This window comes from Ambystoma mexicanum, chromosome 1p (assembly GCF_040938575.1).
Source record: "Ambystoma mexicanum isolate Mex_15411 chromosome 1p, UKY_AmexF1_1, whole genome shotgun sequence".
In the NCBI taxonomy this organism is placed as follows: Eukaryota; Metazoa; Chordata; class Amphibia; order Caudata; family Ambystomatidae; genus Ambystoma; species Ambystoma mexicanum.
In genome coordinates, this window is record NC_090921.1 from 1,330,066,242 (window position 1) to 1,330,088,423 (window position 22,182).

Sequence of the window (22,182 nt, forward strand, 5' to 3'; positions counted from 1 at the left end):
CCCCCCTCACCACCTTTACCCGAGTCCGCCCCCCCTTCCCACCACTGAAACGCTTACCCACCCAATCAGACCCACCTCCACCCCCCCTGCCCTTTCCTCCCGTCGACTCCCACTAACACCCACCACCCTCCATATCTCTTCCCCTCCCTAAAAACTGCACGTCTCACCCTGGGAAGAACAGTGACTGCATCTCCATCGCCCTCCGACCCCCCTACCCTCTCACACACACCAACTGCACTCAAACCCCTGAAAAAAGAAAACAAGCCTGGTCCCCTCCAATCTCCCACTACTATTCACCCCTCCTTCCTCAGCCCATCCCCTCAATCCCTCACCCTCCACCATCACCACACTCCCCCCTCCCTCACCCCACTTCCATCCCCTCTCCCTCGACTTCTCGCCCAACACACCTATCATCCCTAACCCCATGCGACTCACCCTTGCACCCCGAGTCCCAAATCCCTCTGCCCAACTGCCATCTCGCACACACCCGTCCAACTCCATACTCCCCACGCCCTCCCCCTCTACTGCCCGCCTACCATTCCCAACCTCCATCGACCGGTCCGCATCATACACCTCCCAGATCCCACTGCCACCCCTCCCTCTCCCTCCTACCCCCACCACCGTCCGCAGACACTGACCCAGTTCCCCCCACCACCACCGCTACAACCTCCAGGCCAATACCCCATTCTGAAGTAAGATGCATCCTTTTTAATGCCCGCTCTGTAGCAAAAAACAGACATGGAATCTTTGACCTCCTTGCCCTCCGACAATCCACACCAAGTCTTTATCACGGAAACCTGGTTCTCCAACGACTTTGCCCCTGTTGCTCATGAGGCCTACTCCCCACTCCCCCCCCGACTACTCCCTCATCCCACTTAACAGACCCTCTCTAGAGGAGGTGGAGTAGCAGTCGATTTCAAATCACACTTCTCTGTCTCACTCGTCGACTGCCAGACAATCACTCCTTCTTGCAAATCGCTTCTTGTCAAACTATCACTCCCCCGAAGTTCTCCCACAGCTTCCTAATCATCTACAGACCCCCTGGCTATGACAGACATTTCACAACCAACCTCTGTGACTCTGTAACCGCCATCCAAGTATACCACCCCTCTCTCACTATTCTAGGGGACTTCAATACCTGGCTAGACATTCTCACCAACCCCATGACCCTCTCACTGGTCGACTGCCTTGATGCGCTTAACCTCCACCTCCATATGAACAGCCCAACTAACACTAAAGGACACACCCTTGATGCCATCTTTAGCTCCCACAACCAGATACATCTAACACCCCCTGTACCTGTCATCTGGTCTGATCACTTCATTGTCCCTTTCACCATCCACTCGCCTGCCTCCATAACCACCCTTGCACCAGCTGTCCCCCTCCGCCGCAAATGCTGGAAGAAACTAAAGATCCTCCCTGATCTAGCCGAAGCTCTGCTTCAAAGACCTCCCTCAACCATCCCACGTAATGAACCCTTAATCTTCGACTCCTTTGACTCCTGGTTCAATATCTCACTAATCCCGCTCACCCCCAATTGCCAAACCTCTGCTCGCCGTGGTCCTAATCCCAGATGGTTTACACCAGAACTGAAGATTGCAAAACAACTGAATCAATCCCTCGAACGCAAATGGCGGAAAAGTAAAACCAACCTGAGTAGATCCACCCTCGCCCTGCACCATCGCCAGTACAAAGCTGAAATCCGAAAAGCTAAAAAAGCCCACTACAACTCTCGAATTCTCAACTGTGGAAACCGCACCAAGGAACTCCACAAAATAATTTCTGAATTTGTCAAACTGACCTGTACCTCAACTCAATCCACCCCATCTCAATCACTCTGCGACTTGCTCTCTCTCCACTTTTACACCACTGCTCTCACAGAGCAACCTCCCTTAACAACAAACTGGCCCGCCTCTCACTGCCACATAATCTGTCCGCCCTATCAATCACACCCCAGCCCGCCAGGGCAACAACAACTCCACCCACTTTTGACTCTTTCACACCAATTTTGATGACGAATTTCTTGACCTTCTCTTTGCTCGGAAACCATCTGGCTCCCCCCTTGACTCCTGCCCCGCCTCAGTCATCAAAGAAATATTCTCATCCACCTGCGCAGGAGAGTATGCAAGAACCATACAAAATGACTCCCTCAGCTCGGGAATCTTCCTCGACACCCTCAAAACTGCACATGTCAAGCCTCTTCTAAAAAAAACTTCCCTCAACCCCCTCAAACCCAAAAACTACCACCCCATCTCAAACACCAGGTTCCTTGCTAAACTCATTGATCAAACCGCATAATCCCAACTAAACGCTTTTGTCGAATCCAACAACCTCCTGGACCCCGCACAATCAGGCTTCAGACCACGACATGGAACCGAAACCACTCAGGCCTCAATCTGGGACAATCTTAAGATCACTGCGGACTCTGCAGGATGCACTGCACTAATCCTCCTAGACCTCTCTGCCGCCTTTGACACAATTAACCACTCAATCCTACTTGACCACCTCCACTCCCTAGGAATCTGTGGAAACACTCTCAAATGCATAGCCTCCTTCCTCAACAACAGGAAACAAATAACCCTCCTCTCCACCTTCACTTCCGTCGCCCGACCAGTCAATACTGGAGTACCACAAGGAGCATGCCTATCATCCCTCCTGTTCAACCTCTATATGTCCACCCTCCCTGGAATAATTCACCCGCACAATATCCTGTGCTATAACTACGCCGATGACACCCAAATAATCTTAAAACTCCTCAACTCAGACTCCAGCTCTCAGCCCGACCTCGCATCCTGCCTCCTTGACATCGATCATTGGTTGACTACAAACCACCTCCTCCTAAACCCCACTAAAACTGAAATCATGGTGTGTGGCAACACCAAGCTTCTTCCCCATCCTTTACCTTGGCCTGCATCCATGGGCAATCCACCCACCACCTCGGCCACTGTAAAAAACCTTGGATACACTCTCGACTCTGACCTAACCCTCTCTCGCCAAATCAACAACGTATCTAAGTCTTGTCATTACCACCTCAAAATTCTTAGACACATTTTTCCCTACCTCTCCTTTCCTAACAGACTTGCCGCTATTCAGTCTATTGTAATGTCGAGACTGGACTACGCTAACTCCCTCTATCTCGGAGTCCGGGTATACCACCTCATTAAATTACAAAGAGCTCAAAATGGCCAAAATGCTTCTAGCACTGGGCCCAAGAGACCACACCTCTCCAGCTCGCAGAACTCTCCACTGGATCCCAGTTGGACGAAGGGCCACGTTCAAAACCTATGCATCACACACAGAGCAGAGCACAAAACCGGCTCGATAAACCTGCAAGACAAGCTTAAACCATACCACCCACCGCACACTCTAAGATCAACCTCCGGCCTCCTTTTAGTGCTACCAAACATCAACTCAGTCAGGACAGGATAGGAGGATCCTCGTTCTCAGCCTTGGCCCCCACTCTATGGAACTCGCTTCCACCCCACATCCGACTCACCGAAGACTGCTTGTCATTCCGCAAACTACTGAAAACGTGGCTCTTCCCATAACACCAATGACCTTCCAAGATATGATTCACTTTCCTTCCTGATAGACTGAATGGAACGAATGGAATGGATGAAGTAGATGGAGCGGAAGGTGCAGAAAGAGTGGAAGGAGCGTATGGAACGTATTGAGTGGATGGAGCGGATGGAGTGGATGGAGCGCATGGAGTGGACGGAACGGATGTAGTGGACGAAACAGATGGAGTGGACGGAACGGATGAAGTCGACGGAACGGATGGAGAGGATAGAACGGATGGAGTGGATGGAACGGATGGAGTGGATGGAACGGGAAAGGAGCGGATGTCGCAGATGTTACGGATGGTGCGGATGTTACGGATGCTGTGGATGTTACGGATGATGCAGATGTTACGGATGATGCGGATGTTACGGATGCTACGGATGTTGTGGATGTTACGGATAGTGCGAATGTTACGGATGGCGCAGATGTTGCGGATGTTGCGGATGTTACGGATAGTGCAGATGTTGTGGATGGTGCGGATGTTACGGGTTTGGTGCGGATGGTTCGGTTGGTGCGAATGGTGTGGATGGATGGTGCAGAAGGTGTAGATGGTGCGGATGTCACAGATGGTACAGATGTTGCGGATGTTAGGAATAGTGCGGATGTTGCGGTTGATATGGATGTCGCAGTTGTTAAAGATGTTGCGGTTGTTACGGATGTTGCAGTTGTTACGGATGCTGCGGTTGCTATGGATGCTGAGGATGTTGCAGATGGCACAGATGTTGCAGATAGCACGGATGTTGCCACGGATGTTGTGGATGTTACGAATGTTACCGATGGGGCAGATGTTGCGGTTGTTACGGATGTTGCGGATGCTAGGAATGTTGCAGTTGTCACGGATGTTGATGATGTTGCAGATGGCACGGATGTTGACGATGGCACGGATGTTGTGAATGTTGCGGTTGCTACGGATGATGCAGATGGTGCAGATTTTACGGATGGTGCGGATGTTGCGGACAGAGGCAACACCTGGTCACCATGATGTTACCAAATATCTGTATACCAATATAGCCTATGTACCTGTATCCCCATATATATATATATCTGTATCCCATATATACCTCTAGCCATCATGTCACTATATATATGTATGTCGCTATGTACGTCCCCACTGTCCTGCTTATGTGCCTGTCTCAGGCGCTTATACTGATAGCCACCATTTCACACCACTACGCCTACTCTCTACTATACATACTATATAACATTCAACCAGAACCCAGCTATACCCCTTGGCCTAGCTGTTCACATACAAACATGACTCCATGATCACCTCATCACCCTAATAAAACACAGCTAGCTGAGCACATTCTGGCTAGCTTAGGCGTTCCTCAGGCCTAACGCAGCCAGAACCCAGTCTAGGTGTCGACCACCAGACTGAACACATCCAACTGATGAGAACAGACTCGGAAGCGGCTGTGTATGGAAATCGTGTCACACAGTGCGGCTTGATTCTGTTTGCTAGGTTCTTTCCTCTAATTTCTCGAGAGGACGAGAGGAGCCGAAGAAGAGAGGAGTCAAAGAGGTGCCAGCGGCGGTGGAGTGGTGGGCTGCCGCCTCGGAGTAGCCTACCGTTATGGGCGCTGCTGTTGGGGGTCCTGTGTCGTGTTGTGCCAAAGGCGCTGCATGCAGGTACCGTCAAACCTACCCACTGGTGTTCGATGCTCGCAGTGTATACAGCTTTGCAGAGCTGTTTAGGTAAATCCCTCGCAGTGTGGTCCTAAGTATTTTTAGCATCTACACAGCTCAGGGCGTGCTGCGGTACCATTGTGCTGCGAAGCAGTACACTGTGGAGGTGTTTCAGCCTAGTGAGCCTCTAGGCACCTCTGAAACTGTTGGGCTCTTGTGTTGGACGAGTTTAGGAGCACTGTATGCAGGTTCCGATAGCCATAACACTGTACTTGAAGCGTTATACAAGAACACCAATTATTGGTTCTAATCTGTGTCAGAAGTGGCCTCTCCCGTTGTTGTTGTTGCTGCTTATACGGACGTGTGGAGGTGCGGCCTGACACATAGCTGTGGGTCCTTTTTTTCTAATCTCCTTTACCAACTCTGCTGGAGATTGTGCGCACTGAGAGTTTAGTGCTGAGAAAGCGGCAGCGCAGAAAATGTGGAAAAGCAGAGAAAAACTGCCAGGACGTGTGTAAGACCCGATTTCAGCAGCCAGGTGCTGGGAGTTGTGGTGTGGCACCTGGAGTGGTCTTGGAAGCACCTTAGGCGCCAAGTGGGGCAGACATGAAATTAAAACCCGGAGTATGGGTAGGACTGAGAAGTGAAATCGTACGGAATGGAAAGCGGATGCGGAGCCCTATCTCCACCCGACGTACTACGAAGGACATACCTAAAAGAAAGAAGGGGAAAAAGGATACTAGGGGTGCTCAAGTTAATATTGCAGGTTTTTTTTTCAGGGGTTAAGAAGGTGGGTGATCAAAACCCTGTACATACATCCAACTGATTTCCTCAGCACCACACCCATCGCTAAGCAACAGCTATCACCCAACAACTACACCAGCTGCACACATATCCGGTGCACCCACGCACCATACGACACTCTCTCTCTACCGACTTGAACTACAGTTCCCGAGGGCGTTCAACCTACAAGCTCTTTGAGATCATACCAATGATACATAAGGCGCTATATAAATGCCAAGTAACATAACATAACATGTTTTGCAGGTTGTTTTCGCATGTGTAAAAGTGAGGAAAACCAAGGTAAGATGCATAGAAAAGTTTTTTACGATCGATCACTGTATGCTAAAAAACACATGCCCGAACGATCGGGACAATATTTTTGAGCGCACTATCCCTTTAATACTAAGGCTCCCACTGGCTGTGCGACACTCTTAATTCTGGTGCATGAAAATTAAACACACCTTTCCGAACAACAGACCGTCAGTACAACAGACAGTAATCCATATGTATGGAAATTAAACCAACTCTCAGCACAACGAAACATGGTAATTAAAAGATGAAAATGCTGCCGTGCGCCTTTTTTAGGAGATTTGCGATGCACAATGCATGTAACTTACACACGCTTTAGGCGCCACTCCCAAACTATTAACAGACGGGCATAGCAGCACATCACTAACACTATAAAAGACAAGTTCAAATTCAATCAAAGTATCCATCCTAGGGTGGCCAACTCTTTGATAGTCTTTCGCGGGACACTTGCCCACAAGGCGGTGATGACGTCCCAACGTCATTCACGTTTGGCCCGTGCTTAACATCTCTGCATACTTATCTCATTAAAAAAACTCACACAATCATCTCTCGCACAACAACCCGCACGCACTTCACAACACTGCAACAACACATAAGCCGCACCAACAGCACACGAAGACTGACATCGATCCAATACTCGCACCAAAGCTCAGCACCCGGTGTATACCGAGTTGAAGCTGCCAACAGAACACCACTCCTCTCACTATCCTACTCCCTCTTCACCTCACTAACCCATCCCACCTTCTCATTTGCAGATCCGCCAGAGCGCTCCTGGGGACCAACTCCGTTGGTGACGGTGCGCGGTACAAATACTTTTAACATTTAACCTGTAGGCTCATAAGGAGCAGGGGGCTAGACTAGCCGCCCAGAGAAAGAAACCAAGAGGGTGCAGCGCCATGCTGTATAAATGGCCACTTCATTTTGCAGAGTGGCTGTCCGCGCAGCCACTCTGCAAACTGCGGGACAGAGTCATTGCGGGACAATCCCTAAATTATCCATCCAGACGAAATATTAATGGCAGCATGAAAAGGACTACTACTCTAATCCTGTATTTTCCCATTGTAAATCTAGGACTACAAGTCAAGTGCCAAATGCAAAAATAAAACCGGAACTGGCCTGACAACTCCCGCCTGGAATTGCGCATCATAGCATGTACGTGGGAGGGTGATACCTCAAAAAGTATTGGTTGGAATCTGCTATTCCTCTATACCTATGAGGGAGATTCCAAAAGGTTTAAAAACAAATGTCGCTATTTTAATAGTTTTTTTTACTTTTACAATTGCCCTCAGCCCACCCGATGTCAAAGCGGAATCCAATAGTAAGCGGGAATTTCTATCATCAGTACTCTCGATATGTAATTTCTGAGATGGCTGCTAGGTTGGAAACGGCCACCATTCGTCTTTCACGGTGTGAGTCCCTCTTCTTTGTTACTGGCAAGGTAGTTCGAGGTTGGTCTCACGGTCTCCATGGGGACACATGACGGAGCATAGAACGGTACGTCAGTGATTGGAGGTCAGAGAGCGGAAAGATGGCGGCGCTGGAAGGAGCCGAGAGGTCAGGGTGTGTATCCCATAGCCGAGCTTCCATCTCTGCAAAACACTGTTGCTTTCTTGCCGACACTTCGCTGTTGTACTTAGCACAGTAATGCTTTCCTATTGAATTGTACGTTGAATGCCGTAATCTGGTTTCTCACGTAGTCTTTCGCAAAAAAGTTATTTAATATATTTCATTCACTAGAACAATCTCGTAAATATTCTATTTTAGGAATACAAATGTTTCAAAAATAGCAATACATAAATATTAAATGATGATGAAATGGGGAAAATCCCAAATTGCCTGCAAACGCAATGTAAAGAATAGTGTGTGTGTGTTTTTTTTTTTTATTTTGTCCTGTCGGACATGTTTACATAAGATTGAATACGTACTGTAAAATAATTCGGTTTCTGTAGAGTTTTCACTTGTTTTGTAATCTTGCTATTCACGTGGTATTCTTTTCACTGTTTGATAATTAGGCTTAGGAACATAGTAGGAGTGGTTTCGTAAGGGATGTTTTGTGAAACATTTTTCTTATCACATGCCTTGTCTTTGGAAGCAGGCTACAAAATAAAGCATTATCAATAAAATATACGTACCCTTGGTCATGTAAGTAACATTACAAACCTCAGATTTGTAATTACAAACTTGGAGAGACACTAACTCAAGCCCACGAATAAGAAGGTGGCCAAATAAGAAGCCAACGTCAGCGCCATGAGAACTGTTACTTAACTTAAAAATGCTGAAGTTCACCCTTTTAAGGTTCTTTTACAAAGTGCAGTTCACTAAAGCGCCACTGCTTACCCCTGATTAGGGTTTTGTGATTAACTGTGGTGATATGTTTACTTGAGACCTGAATTGGTGAAGTCAATGATCCTTGAGGTTTGGTTTCAACCCTCCTTCTTGTAAGTATTTTATATACATTTCAAGGGTTTGTAATGGACTACCAGGATTATACTTTTATAAAGCATTGGTGACATCTCTTATGTTATTTGTCTTTTGTACTGCGCACATTACCACCATAGTGGTGATGTACCAACTATTGTCCATGTAGAGGCAAATTGTGGAACTGCCCCCCCACCCTTGAGGGCAGCCAAACCTGTGATATGTGGCTGAAAAGGAAATGGAGCCAATGGGAGCATTAACGGGGAAGAATGGGATACGTCACAGAGACAATTTACAGACTCGGCTCATAACATGTAGGGAAATGTGTGAGTGATCATCATTGTTGAGGATGAATGTATAGCAGTTCTAGGAGTTTTGACCATAAGAAAATGTAATCAAACGAAGGGACAAGAGCTTCCATTATTGGCCAAAAGGACTTTAATCGAGGCCGGTACTGGTGTGATGGTGATAGTAAGGGGTGTATGCTCAAGAGTTCCTAGATGTTGTGCAGGCCACTAACCATATCATGATTTTGGATTTCTACCTGCTGATAGTGGGGTAGGAGAAGAACTCTGGTAAAACATAGCCTGCTGATGGAGGTGTCAGAGAGAGTAACTGGCTGTGTGCAGAATGAGTGCTAGTGGACACAAAAGAAGAGTTTGACAAAAAAGACCCCACCCCAGCAACCTAAAGCCTTACCAGATTGATCTTGGGTGGAGAACAGAGAACCAATGTTTCCTTTATGTGTAGTGAACTGGCAAATAAGACACTGGAATGTAGTATGAAAGAGAAGATTATAAAATAATATATGGCAGGATAGTTGGGTCAAAGGAGATATTCACTTTTAGGACACCACTAGGAAGGCAAATGTCCATTATAAGGCACCCATGCAATGGCTGGCACCTTAAGTACAGACTTTGAGTCCTTCCTGCACTGCCGAAATGTATTTAAGCAATGCCCAAAGGAGCAGGAGAGCACACGTTTACTTATTCCCTAGGTCACAGACGACTGGGGTGTATAGACAGGAAAGCTCAGAGGAACTACATCTACTCCCAAATGAAGGTGGGTTTTAATATGTAGCTCCACTGGGATCAAGGCCCTGTACCAGGCTGCCTGGATGTTTTTGGGACTGCTTGGATGTTTTTGGGACTGCTTGGAGAATTATGGGGATGGTAATCGTGGTGTGGGAGGTTGGGTTCCTCTTGGCCTGGTTGTTAATCTGCATAATCTAGCCTTACCTACCCTACTGAACCTTGCATGCAGTTACCTTGTCCTGTTCATAGTGGGCAGCAGGGTAATTGCTTCTTGTAATCACGATTATAGGACAGGTACGTAATTTGGCTATTTTATTGCTTAGAGCTGCAAGCATTATGGGATATGAAGGTCCTGGAACACTGGGAGGGTGTATACAGTGGTTAAGGTGTCATAATATCCCCTCTTGTCCAGAAGTGCTGAGACAGTAAGGCTATTGGCACCCAGCCACGGGTTGTGTGCAACTTGCAGACTTCAATTTGTGAGAGGAGAGTTAAAAAAAATAAAAGTACATTCACATGGCCTTCAACCAGTAAGCTCTGCGGCTTCTAGGTGGGAGACAGTTTGTCCTTAAGTGATCCAAGCACTAGAGAAGGGAGAAGAGTGCCCACAGCAAGGCTGCAGCCCAGGGCCCTCTAAAGGTGTTCTGAATGGAGGGATTGGACATTGCAGAAGGGGATGCACTGCAAGAGGAATGGGAAGGCAAGGCTGGTACATAGCGGCTGTAGGGTGGAAATGGGTGGAAATGGATTCCTTTGTGCCAAAGGAAACCGAAGCATACTGGTAATATCTGGCATTTATCGATTCTAATTGGCCCACAGGAATTCCATTGTTAATTGCTGATAAAGATAATTGGATACGTGCGTGGCTTACTTTGAATAGCTTAAACTGGATTTCAGCAAACCAAACTTTATATATGCATGGGCCTTATACAAAATTTGTGTTCATGCATATACAGCATGATATGCTGATGAAAGTGGTTTAATAACCAGTGGATCCCTTCATAATACTTCACTCTAGAGTTGGTGCCACAAGACATTCAGTTGTAGGCTATGGAGTGATAACTGATGGAGAGGAGAGATTTGTGCTGGTACATGGATATTTAAATGATCAGAAAATTACATGTATGCATCACAATTCTTTGGGCATACTAGATAGAATGTTAACCTTCACAGATTTGGCATGTCCAGAAAAATGCCCTCTAAGCCCTCTGCAATGCTAAACAAACTGAGTTTCTCACACCGTCTGATAATTGTTGAATTAAACATGGGAGAGAAAACCAACTATCCTTTGGCTTCTTGGTGCATGACCTCAGTGACACAGTGGACTACTCTAGTGACCCCAAATATCCTGCAGCAGATGTATTGTTAGATGTTTCCCAGAGCTCTCTTGGATATTTTGCCAGTTGAGATTGCTGATGTTGAGACCTCTTTGGAGGTTTGAATCTTAAGCACATTTTACTGATTTGGTTTTCTGCATGTCTCATCAAAAGAAGATTAGAGTCTTCGTTGGAGTGTAAGAAGTGGCTTAACAATCCTTTAGTGGTCTGGGAAACATTCTAAGTCTAGGGCTGGGTTATATGTGTTCAAGGTGTTTGGGGCTGTTCAGAATTCAGTTTGGCACTTAGAGAATATGTTGAAAACATTAGAATCGATGCAGTGCTAGAGAGCCATGGCCAAAAAGGCCATTTGAAAGAGGCTCTCTGGCTGAGCCCTGTTAAGAAAAACATCTCTTACAACTAATTTTCCTCTATGTTCGTGGATCCCCGCCAAATGTTTTGCTTTGGTTTCAGCAACCTGACCTGACTTTTGCCAGGGGAGCACAGCCTTCAGCTGCACTCCACTGAACTTTCGCTATTTGTTACGGGGAAACTGAAACATCCTTGAGGCTGCCAGTACTGAGTAACTTTGTTTCTCTTCGTTTTTCGACGACGTTGCCCCTTTTTGTAACATTCTATAATTTTGAAAAGTACATTGCTGTACCGTGCAATGGGCCCCTTCGTTTTCTGTCCCTAGTTATCCACTAAGAATTTTTGGTGACTGGACAATGTGCGTAGGAGCGGACTGTTGGCAGCAGAACCTTTTTTGTGTCATTTTATAACTTTTTACCGAGCCATATAGCGCTTACCGTGTCTGGCTCATGGCTGTGGCTACTGTCCGTCATGGCCATGCCGCGAGGTCTTTTGTCTACTCCTTGGCCATTTTGTCCGTTGGCCTTCCCCCTGCGCTTTGTGACCTGGGAATTCCTTATTTGGGCATGCAGTTGCCCACGAATGCCGCTTCTTTCGCAGGCTAATGCAGGTCACGTGTGTGGGTACCCAGGAAGTGGCCTGGGACTGTCAAGCCACACTACTGGTGCCAGGATGTCTGGTGTGGATGAGAGCCGCAGTTGTCCCTGATTGGACCACTGCTGGCGTGCATGAGTGGAGCAGATCTCCTCATTGGCCAGTTGGGTGCAAGCACTCTTCAGACTTGTGGATATGAGGAGGGCTCATGAATGCATCTTCCTCGTCTTCTAGTTCACCAGAACGGGTTATTGCCCCACTAAATCTAGTACACCGGCCCAGTGGGAAGAGTTTAGGCTCCGAATGTTAAGGGTTTTCGAGACCATGGCCTTGCCCCCCTTGACTACACCTAAAGGCGATGCTCCGGTCGAAAGACCTCGGAAGCACAAGAGCTGTGCATCCTCGGACCCAGCAGCGAAAGACTCCTCGAGGGCGATTCCCATCCCTCGAGTGGAGAAAGTCACCTCGAAGACTAAACCATCAACGCTGAAGGACTTGATTAAGACAGGACTGAAAAGTGCGTCATCGATGCCAGTGGCCCCGATAACTGTGGCCCCGATAACTGTGGAGAAGCCATCGATGCCTCGAGTGTCGACCTCCTCGACGCCACGTGTCGAAGCCATTGACGCAACCGTCAAAGCCATCGATGTCCATGTCGACAATTTCGGCACCTGTGACAACAAAAATGTCAACTGTGGTTGAGAAGACTTGAACTACTTTGCTATGCTCGGAATTCATAAATAGAAAAAGGGGATTTTAAGAAGAGAAATCCTCTGATGAAGGGAGGCCCTTTTGTTTACAATATGGAACACCACTGATATCAGAGAACTCACGGATGGAAAAACTTGCAAGAATGCCTTCATGAGGCTAGTGTAATAGACACCTCTATTGTAGCAGAGCAGACCCTGGTGACCAAGCTGAGGTAACATACAGGCAGCTAATGTCAAGGGTCATGGAATACATGGGGTGGTCAAGACTTGCACCTGTTTTTGAACAAGATAATCACACTGACCAATTGTCCCTCCTCATCAAGCCTTACAAAGGCGAGTGGCTTCTAATTGGGAGGCACCAGAGGTTATTCCAGCTGTAAATAAAAAGCTGATGGATAATTACAGGGTTTCTATCTCTGATCCTAGCTCTGACCCTTTTTACCTCTCCAAGCACCCAACACCAGAAAGCCTGGAAGTTCATACAGCCACACTACTACTAGGCAAAATGCCTATCCTACAATGCCTCGGGATACAGACGACAAACGTTATGACTCCATGGGCAAAAAGGTTTTTTCGGCCTTCAGTAGGGCTTTGAAGTCGGCCAATGCTACGTGCATGTTAGTGAGGTTCACACACATCCTTTAGGAGTGCATTTCTATGGCGGCTGACCAAATCCCCGAAGGGGAGGAACAAGACAGTGTCAAACACAATTTTGGAGGAAGGTGTGTCGACACTCTCCCCCGAACCACTGAAGTCGACCCTCCACCCGTGGTTGGCACAGATACCTGATATATATATATAAACACAGGATATCAGGTGGCAGTCAATGGGGGGGGGAGAGGGTTAGGAAGAGGTTGTGGACGGGGAAGGGAATGTTAGGAAAACCGGATAGAGGGTTAGGAAACGCCTAAGTTGGACAGGACGGGGGACGTAACGGGGAAAAAACCCTACACTGTGTAATATCTGATAGGGTACTATAGAACCAATATCTGATAGGGTACCATAGAACCTAACCTAAACTCAGGTGACCAATAATGTTAATACAGGCCACTACTGCGCCTTCCTATTGTCCCTGCGCCTCCTAGTACCCCCTTGATACAGGTACCAGTCATAATACAATTACATGGACTACATACATGCAAGCACAAAATGAAACAAACTCATTGGAGAATTTCCCACCATGAAGAACATAACACATGGTCCTATGGGCAAGCAGTAGCACATTGACACACCTAAAACATGTAGGACCAAGTGCTCTGAGTATCAACACCAAACATAGTACTGTGTTTCCGAGAACCCACACGGGGTGAATAGTTAACAGCCCTAACACTCAAATGCAGGCTGTACTTCTTGCCAGGTTTAGTGCCTGTTCACCATACAGACACCAAGTGTTCACTTCAAACCATTGCTAGTGACAGTCACAGAGTTCAGTTCTGCCCATATGCAATGCCCGATGAAAGCAAACAACAACAAAACCCAACCAGCACTTATCTGAGTGTCTGGGAAGCTTGCAAGCCTTCCCAGACGTAAACTGATGATGCCGTAATCGTAGCGCGGGTCAGTCCTCCGCTGCCTCGCGTTCCCTGTGCCAGTTTCAGAAAGGAATGCAGAGTGGCATGGGAACCACGCGTAGCCTCAGTGCGCTGCTATTCCCGTATTACAGATGCCTGCTTGGAACTGCAGGCGTGCATGACTCCGCTCGATCCTCCCGCATGGTTTTGCCTCGAACATCAAAATAAGCCACATAAGCCACACCTGCCATGCGCCGTTGGGCCCTTGATAAGCTGTTACTAATTAGACAGCTGGCTCAACGCACGCACGCACGCACGGCAAGAACTACACTACACTATACCCAGAGGCTGCTGGGAAAGGTAGTTTTCTTGTCATTATCAAGTTTTTATAAGCGTTCTGAAGACCCTCACACCTCTTCCGCCTCCACCACCCCAAATTCCTGACATTACCTCCTCTCCCAGGGCCCTTCCAAGGGCCTGGTTTATCCAGATGTTGCCGATGAAATTGTCTGACCAACCTTGGGGCATGTACCTCATCTGCGGGTTCCCAAGAACAGTCTTCTGGTCCATAACCTTTCCACTGAATCAAATACCAACATTTCCGATTCCTTTTCTTTACATCCAGAATACGCTGAACTTCATATTCTTCTTGGCCTGCTTTCATGATAGCTGGAGGTCGTTTCGTAGTCATGCCCGGAGCTGTAGGTTTAAGTAAAGAAATATGGAATACTGGGTGTATGTGCAAGGATGTAGGCAAACACAATTTCATAGCAGTTGCAGAGATGCATTTACTAATCTCATAGGGCCCAATGAACCGAGGTAGAAATGTTCGTGACCCTATTAAAGACAAATTTCGAGTAGACAACCAAACTCTGTCCCCCACTTTATATTGAGGACCTTTCTGTCGGTGCTTGTCAGCTTGCCCTTTGTACTGCCTCTTGGCGCTCTGCAGATTTTCTCGTGCCTTCCGTCTCCTCTCAAGAAGCAACTGTTTGCGCTCCTGTAATACTGGCATATTCCCCATTTCCGGCAAATGTTCCGGTATCATATTCAGTTCATGACCATATAAAAATTCATTGGGTGCCATTCCCAAGGAAGTGTGATAGGTGTTGTTATAGGTAAATTCTGCCAACCATAAAGCCTGCACCCATGAATCCCTGCCATCACTCAGATAACCACGTAAATATTGCTCAAGGATTTGATTCTGTCATGCCGCCGAGTTCCTGGCGTCTATGGAGCCGCTGGCGACACGGAACTTAGTCCCGTCCGCCAGCAGCTTTCAGTCACGCCCCCTATTTCCTGGTTGCACTTTCCTTCTGTTCTCATTGGTTGAGCGCTCCGCGACTCGGTGTTTTAACCAGCCACTTCCGGGTCACGGACGTGTCGCAACGCTTCCGGTTTCATCCCGTTAGCCCTGAGTTGCTTGCTCGCTGTTGCTCTCTCTACCTTGGTAACTCGTTTTCCGCCGGTTGGGTCCTCGTGCCCAGCCCCGCTCCCTCTCTGTTCATCCTTCGTTCCTCTGATGTTTCCATCTGCCCATCTCTCGCTCCCTTGGCTTTGCTTCACTCGCCCGCCTCCTCTGCCCTCCTTCCAACTTGCTTACCCTCCCTCCTTCCCATCTTCACTTACCGCTTTTCTTCCTCTTGACTGTTCCGCTTGCTCCGTCCTTCTGTATCCTTCTTCCTCTCGCGCTGCTCCGTTTCTTCTGTGTACCAGTTCCCTGCTTTGTCCATTGGATTTGCTCTCGCCTTCCACTCGGAGAAGTTTGCTGTGACCTTCCCGTGTACCAGTCTCCTGCCTGTTCCCCCAGACTGCCTCTGCTTAGTGTTTTGTTACCTCCACTTCTAGCCTCCCGTGTACCAGTTCCTCGGACCGCTTACTGGACTGCCTGTGTCCCAGGGGGGTTCACTCCCACGTGTTGCCTCCAGATACTTTTTACCAGCTCTAACCCTTCAAGGATTCCTGGTTCCACTCCTCCAAAGCACCCGGCGATAGCACAGGGGTTTTTTGTGCCAAGGGCTTTTTCCCCTCCTGGTCGTTCCCGGGGGAGGGGCCCTTGGTCTCCCTTCTTGGGGGGCACGATGGCCATCTCCCGGGGTCGTCCCTATCTACATTAAAAAAAAAAGGTGTGATCACGAAGAAAGGAAAAGAAGGGTTCTTGGAAGGAAGAAGAAGGTGAGGAGTCGGGGGAGATCTCGGAATTTACACTGTCAGACAAAGATATCACCGACCCCGGTGACAGATTCACTCTTTCTGTCTGTCCATCTGTCTGTGTCACGGAATTCCCCCTTTCTCACCTGGGAGCGATCCTTGTAGGATTTCCTGGGCGGTGTCTTACGCACGGACCTGGTCTTGTATAAGCCCGCGCAAGCCTCTTTTCTGGCTCCAGCGTGCCAGGATTCAGACACTCCGGGATCCAGGAACGAAGAGGGTAAGCACACAGCACACGAGTCCGGGAAGCAAGGAGGAAGGAAGAGGGTAATGGGAATGGAATTAGGAGGTCCAGGAATAAGGACAACAGTGTAGCGAACTACGGAGCACACGTCTAGTCGCTGCTTGCACTAGCATTGAGACGTGCGGGCCCGCAGGGGCGTGGCCTATTTGTAAATATGCTACGTCTGACGTAAGGACAAGGAAGATGTTAGATGGCCATGTTGGGAGTATCAAGGAGTGCAAGCCCCGTTGTGACAAGGACCATGAGGTCCAAAAGGGGCGTGTTCTGCGGATCATGACAGTCTGGGGGTGATAACTGGTGGAAAGAGCACAGTTAATTCCCAACATTTGACAAAAGGCACACCAAAATCTGAAGGTAAATTGTGAACCTCTATCCGAGACAATACTTTTTGGTAACCCATGCAGCCGTGCCACATGTTGTAGAAATAACTCAGCCAATCTACCTGCCACAGGTATTCCCTCACAAGGAATGAGTGGGCTTGTTTTGACAGAAAATCTACCACTATCCATATGGTATCACATTGCTTATCGGGCGGCAGATCAGTGATAAAATCCATAGAAATGTGTGTCCATGGTTGCTCAGGAGTGGGTAATGGCTGGAGTAAACCTCTTTTCTTAACATGCTCTGCTTTGCTACGTGCACAATTCTCACATAATTCCACATATCTTTCCATGTCCTGTTTTAAGGAAGGCTACCAAAAGTATTTTTTCAACATGGTCTGCATTTTTCTCAACCCTGCGTCTCCTGCTAAGGGAGACTGATGACACCAGAATAAAGCCTTGTCTTGTAGTTCTTTCGTTGGTAAATATAGTAGCCTCTGATGATACAGCAACCCTTCCCGTATAGTTTGTGCCAGATGACTGTTCCACCACTCTAACATTTGTTGGGAGTTCAAAGCTTTCTTGACTAAGTCAGTGACCTGTGTGGTAAGGGCCCCAACAATTTTATCTGGTGAAATAACAGTTTTAACTTCACCTACTGTATGATCCAAGTTTTGTTGTCTAGAAAGCGCATCTGCCTTTCCATTTTTGCTACCTGGCCTAAAAGTAACCACAAAATCAAATTCACTGAAGTATTCAGACCATCGCAATTGTCGAGGACTAAGTGTGTGAGCTGTTGTGAAATATTGCACATTTTTATGGTCAGTTACCACCACCACCTGATGTCTTGCTCCCAGTAAATAGTGTCGCCACTCAAGGAATGCAGACCGAATCGCCAACAACTCTTTATCCGTTATAGAATAATTTTGCTCACACCCTGACAATTTTCTGGAATAAAATGCTACTGGGTGCCATACCTCTTTCTCATCTTTTTGCGACAGAATGGCTCCTATCGCCACATTACTAGCATCTGTTTCAACTTGAAATACTGTGTGTGTTGGGATGTTTTAACACGGGAGCAGTAGTGAAGGCTACCTTCAACTCCTGAAAGGTGTTCTCCGCTTCAACACTCCGTAAATTTCACCGCTTTTTAGAGAAATTGCTGATAAATCGCCTATTAAAGTTAGCAAAGCCTAGAAAAGATTGTATGTCCTTGATGCATTGTGGCGAGGGCCAGTCTCTAACTGCCTGCACATTCTTAGGATCCATCACAATTCCTGTATTAGTCAAAATAAATCCCAAAAATTCCACCTGTGTCACATGAAATGCACATTTCTCCAATTTGACACACAGTTGACAATCCTGTAACCGGTTTAATACTGTCCTTACATGTTGTACATGCTGCTCCGGAGATTCAGAATAAATCAAGATATTGTCAATATAAACAATAACAAAAACATCAATGAATTCCTGCAAAACTTCCTGCATAAAGAACTGAAAAGCGGGGCATTGCATAAACCAAAAGGCATGACAAGATATTCAAACAAACCAAATTTAGTTCTAAAAGCTGTTTTCCACTCATCCCCTTCTTTGACCCGTATCAAATGATTCGCACCCCTCAAATCCAATTTGGTGTAAATCTGGGCGGACCTACTTGATCTAACAAAACTGAAATCAATAGCAATGGAAATGTGTTCTTGATAGTTACCTTATTTAAGTCCCTATAGTCAATGCAAGTGGGTAAGGTACCTTCTTTCTTGGGAACAAAAAATAACGGTGAGGAAACTGGGGACGTGGAATGTCGAATAAAACCCTTAGCCAACATCTCATCCAAATATTCTCGCAAATACTGATTCTTCTTTTCTGTAAGTGCATAGATTCTGCTGCAATTTTGCTCCTTCCTCCAAATCAATAACACAATCATAGGGTCTATGCGGAGGAAGTTGTTCAGCAATTCTTTTATCAAAAACTTCACGAAACTCTCTGTACTGTGCAGGAATTCCCTCCGTCACTGCTCCCACAATCTGATCTTCTGACCTCTTTTCAACTTAACAGGTCGCTGGTCCCGCTTCCGAAAAAAATATGCTCTTGACATCTCTGCTCCTCAAACCACACTCTTTACCTTTCCCAATCAATCCTGGGATTATGAAGCACCAACCAGGGCATTCCCAAAATTAATCCAAATTGAGGGGCTGCTATTAAGTCAAATGTGATTTCCTCTCTATGCCCAGGTCCATGAATCATTACCAATTTTTCTGTCTGCTTTCTTATAGGACCTGATACCAAAGGTGAACCATCCACTGATTGTACTCCTTCCACCTTGGTATTGTCACACAAAGGCAATCCTAACTTCTCTGCCAAAGTAATATCCACGAAATTAGCAGTAGCCCCTAAATCCACCATTGCCAGAACCTCCTGTTTAGTCAAAGCAAAACATAACGTCACCAATATGTATAAGTGTGAAGTCTTACCCCCCCACTGTGTTCGCAACCCATCTGGGGAACCTGATCTCCATCGGGCCTGTCACCTGTGTTCCCCTTAAGGCCGGCCCATCTCTTTTTCCGCTTTCTTCGTACTCTTATCACCTCCTTTCTGCGGAGTATTAGGACATGTACGTATGAAATGTCCTGCTTGTCCACAATAGAGACACAATTTGTTAGCCTTGCGCTGTTCCTTCTCTGCTGCTGACAAGGGTCCTCTTATACTACCAATTTGCATTGGTTCCACTTCACCTATCTGATCTCCTCTACTTCTGTCTAAACGCACAAAGGTCCCTGTTTCCGGCCTCTTTTTATTTCCTTTCCTTTCATTCATGCGATGATCCAACCTTAAGGCTAAATCAATCATGGCTGTGCAATTGCTTGGGTGCGGCTCCACTTGGGCTATTGCATCCTTCAGTTCCTCACGTAATCCCTGATAGAATAACACTGTTTGGTTAGCCACTGGCCACTCGGTCTCAATTAACAACCTGTTAAACCGGGTAACGTATGTGACTAAATCCCGACCGCCTTGTCTCAATCCCAACAACTCCATATCTTGAGCTAATGAAACCTCTCGGCGATAAAATAACCTACCAAATTCTCCTAGAAAGACATCGCAATTGTATAATAAAGGATCGTCTTTCTGCACCAACGGCATAGCCCATGCAGCTGCTGTTACGAACTTTTGCTTTCACAGGATTTCTCGCCACATTTCCTTATGGCGCCGTTGGCGTCACTTAGCAAACATTCAGAGTACTACCCCCAACATGGCTGCTACACTACCGGGCGTCCGTCTAGAGGTTCAGAATGAGATTGAACAGACTCTGCCCATTTGTCACGGAACAGTATTTCCGGCATCCGGAGCAGGACGGCTTTGCGTTGCTTCTGTTTTCAGAGCCTGCGCTCCGTGAGTATCGCAACTAGGTTATCCTAGAATTCTCTACCCCCCTCCCAGACTTATAATTTCTTTTTCCCACTCTTAGGAACACTTACACTTTGAGAATCCCTCCCGGGTCATTCCTTCAGGAGGTTTGTGCATCGGAACCCTTTCAAGCTCCTCGTAGCTTAGGTAAACATACTACCTTTTCCCTTACTTTTTCTCCTAACTTCGGTACTTCACATATACATTTTCACTTCCGTTTCTATCGTTTATTTAGCGATCCCGGTGGGCACGAACCTCAGCAAACCAATCGCCATTCATACCCAATCGCGGGACTATTTCCCGAATCTTTCTTTCCTCCAGCCAGCAAAGCTTCCGGTACGAGGATCTGCATCATATTTCTTTTTATCCTTTTAATTTCGGACCACAGCTTGTTTAAGAGTCTATCCTTTTCATATTAGTTTTCAGCCCTCTCCCTTCATTGGACTACTACCAACCATACATCCTACTTTACCTGAACTTCAAAGGTAGGATTTCCTCCAATATTCTCCTTACCTGTTTTGTCTTCTTTTCAGCGGACTAACGGTCCTTTCTCATTATAGTTGAATTCTGGGACCTGCACTCTTCCCATCCCAGGGACGCCTTGACTTGACCTGCTTTCCCCGGAAGACGTCCATCTGAGTGAGTCTCTACATCCGACTCTCCACGAACTCCATCTATGGGGTTTTCTTCCCCTCGAGGGTTTCCCCGGAGTTTTCACACAGTGCGAGATTCATCTGCACGGTGGAAAAGCGCCGGGTATACTTCTCTAATCTACAAGCAGTTACACTCGAAAAGGTAGGATTTTTTATCTTGACACTGGTGTATAGACTTGGAGGTGATTGGTGCTTATCTTTGCGAAACCCAAGGTTATAACAGCTGCATCCCCTGTCAGATATGAAATTACAAATGCTGTTCTAGCCTGAATGGATTCGAACGCAGTAGGTTTACACAAGAAATGAAGTCGGCATTGGGTCAAGAATGTCATGTACTTCCTAGGATCACCGAAAAAGCGCTCTGGCGCTGCCAATTGCACACTACTAGGCGATTGGACAATGACAGTGGGATTCTGATTCTGAAAACCTCTCGCCGCACTAGCCCCTTCCAACGGGTTTCGCTGAGCTACCAAACTCTGTACTTGGTTTTTTAAGGTATCAGATTCCTGTCTTGATTGTACTAACTCTACCTGAATATCCTGAAGCGCCTTAAGCACGTCTGCCAAGGCCATATTGGTCGCCTCCATTTGGCTCGGGTGGTTAAAAGTATCCCAATCTGGGGGTGGCTTATTATGTCAAACACAATTTTGAAGGAAGGTGTGTCGACACTCTCCCCCGAACCACAGAAGCCAAATTAAGTCGACCCTCCACCCGTGGTTGGCACAGATACCTGAGAGATTATATATATATATATATATATATATATATATATATATATATATATATACAGGAAATCACGTGGCAGCCAATGGGGGGAAGAGGGTTAGGAAGAGGTTGTGGACGGGGAAGGGAATGTTAGGAAAACCGGATAGAGGGTTAGGAAACACCTAAGTTGGACAGGACGGGGGACGTAACGGGGAAAAAACCCTACACTGTCTAATATCTGATAGGGTACCATAGAACCAATGTCTGATAGGGTACCATAGACCTTAACCTAAACTCAGGTCACCAAAAATGTCCTCTTAATACAGGCCACTACTGCGCCTTCCTATTGTCCCTGCATCTCCTAGTACGCCCTTGATACAGGTACCAGTCATAATACAATTACATGGACTACA

At 46.9% G+C, this 22,182-nt stretch overlaps 1 protein-coding gene across 3 annotated transcripts in view; it reads left to right on the forward strand.

Annotated features, from left to right (window-relative positions):
• Window positions 1-7,728: 7,728 nt before the first annotated feature.
• Window positions 7,729-22,182, forward strand: part of LOC138453710 (transmembrane protein 11, mitochondrial-like) — a 48,439-nt gene continuing 33,985 nt past the window's right edge. The window contains exon 1 of one of the 3 annotated variants that reach the window (XM_069606822.1): window positions 7,729-7,839. In XM_069606822.1, coding sequence (XP_069462923.1) covers window positions 7,808-7,839 — 32 coding nt within the window. In that variant the 5' untranslated portion in view covers window positions 7,729-7,807. The remainder of the gene's footprint in view (window positions 7,840-22,182) is intronic. The other 2 variants (XM_069606836.1, XM_069606826.1) reach the window with 2 other exon arrangements.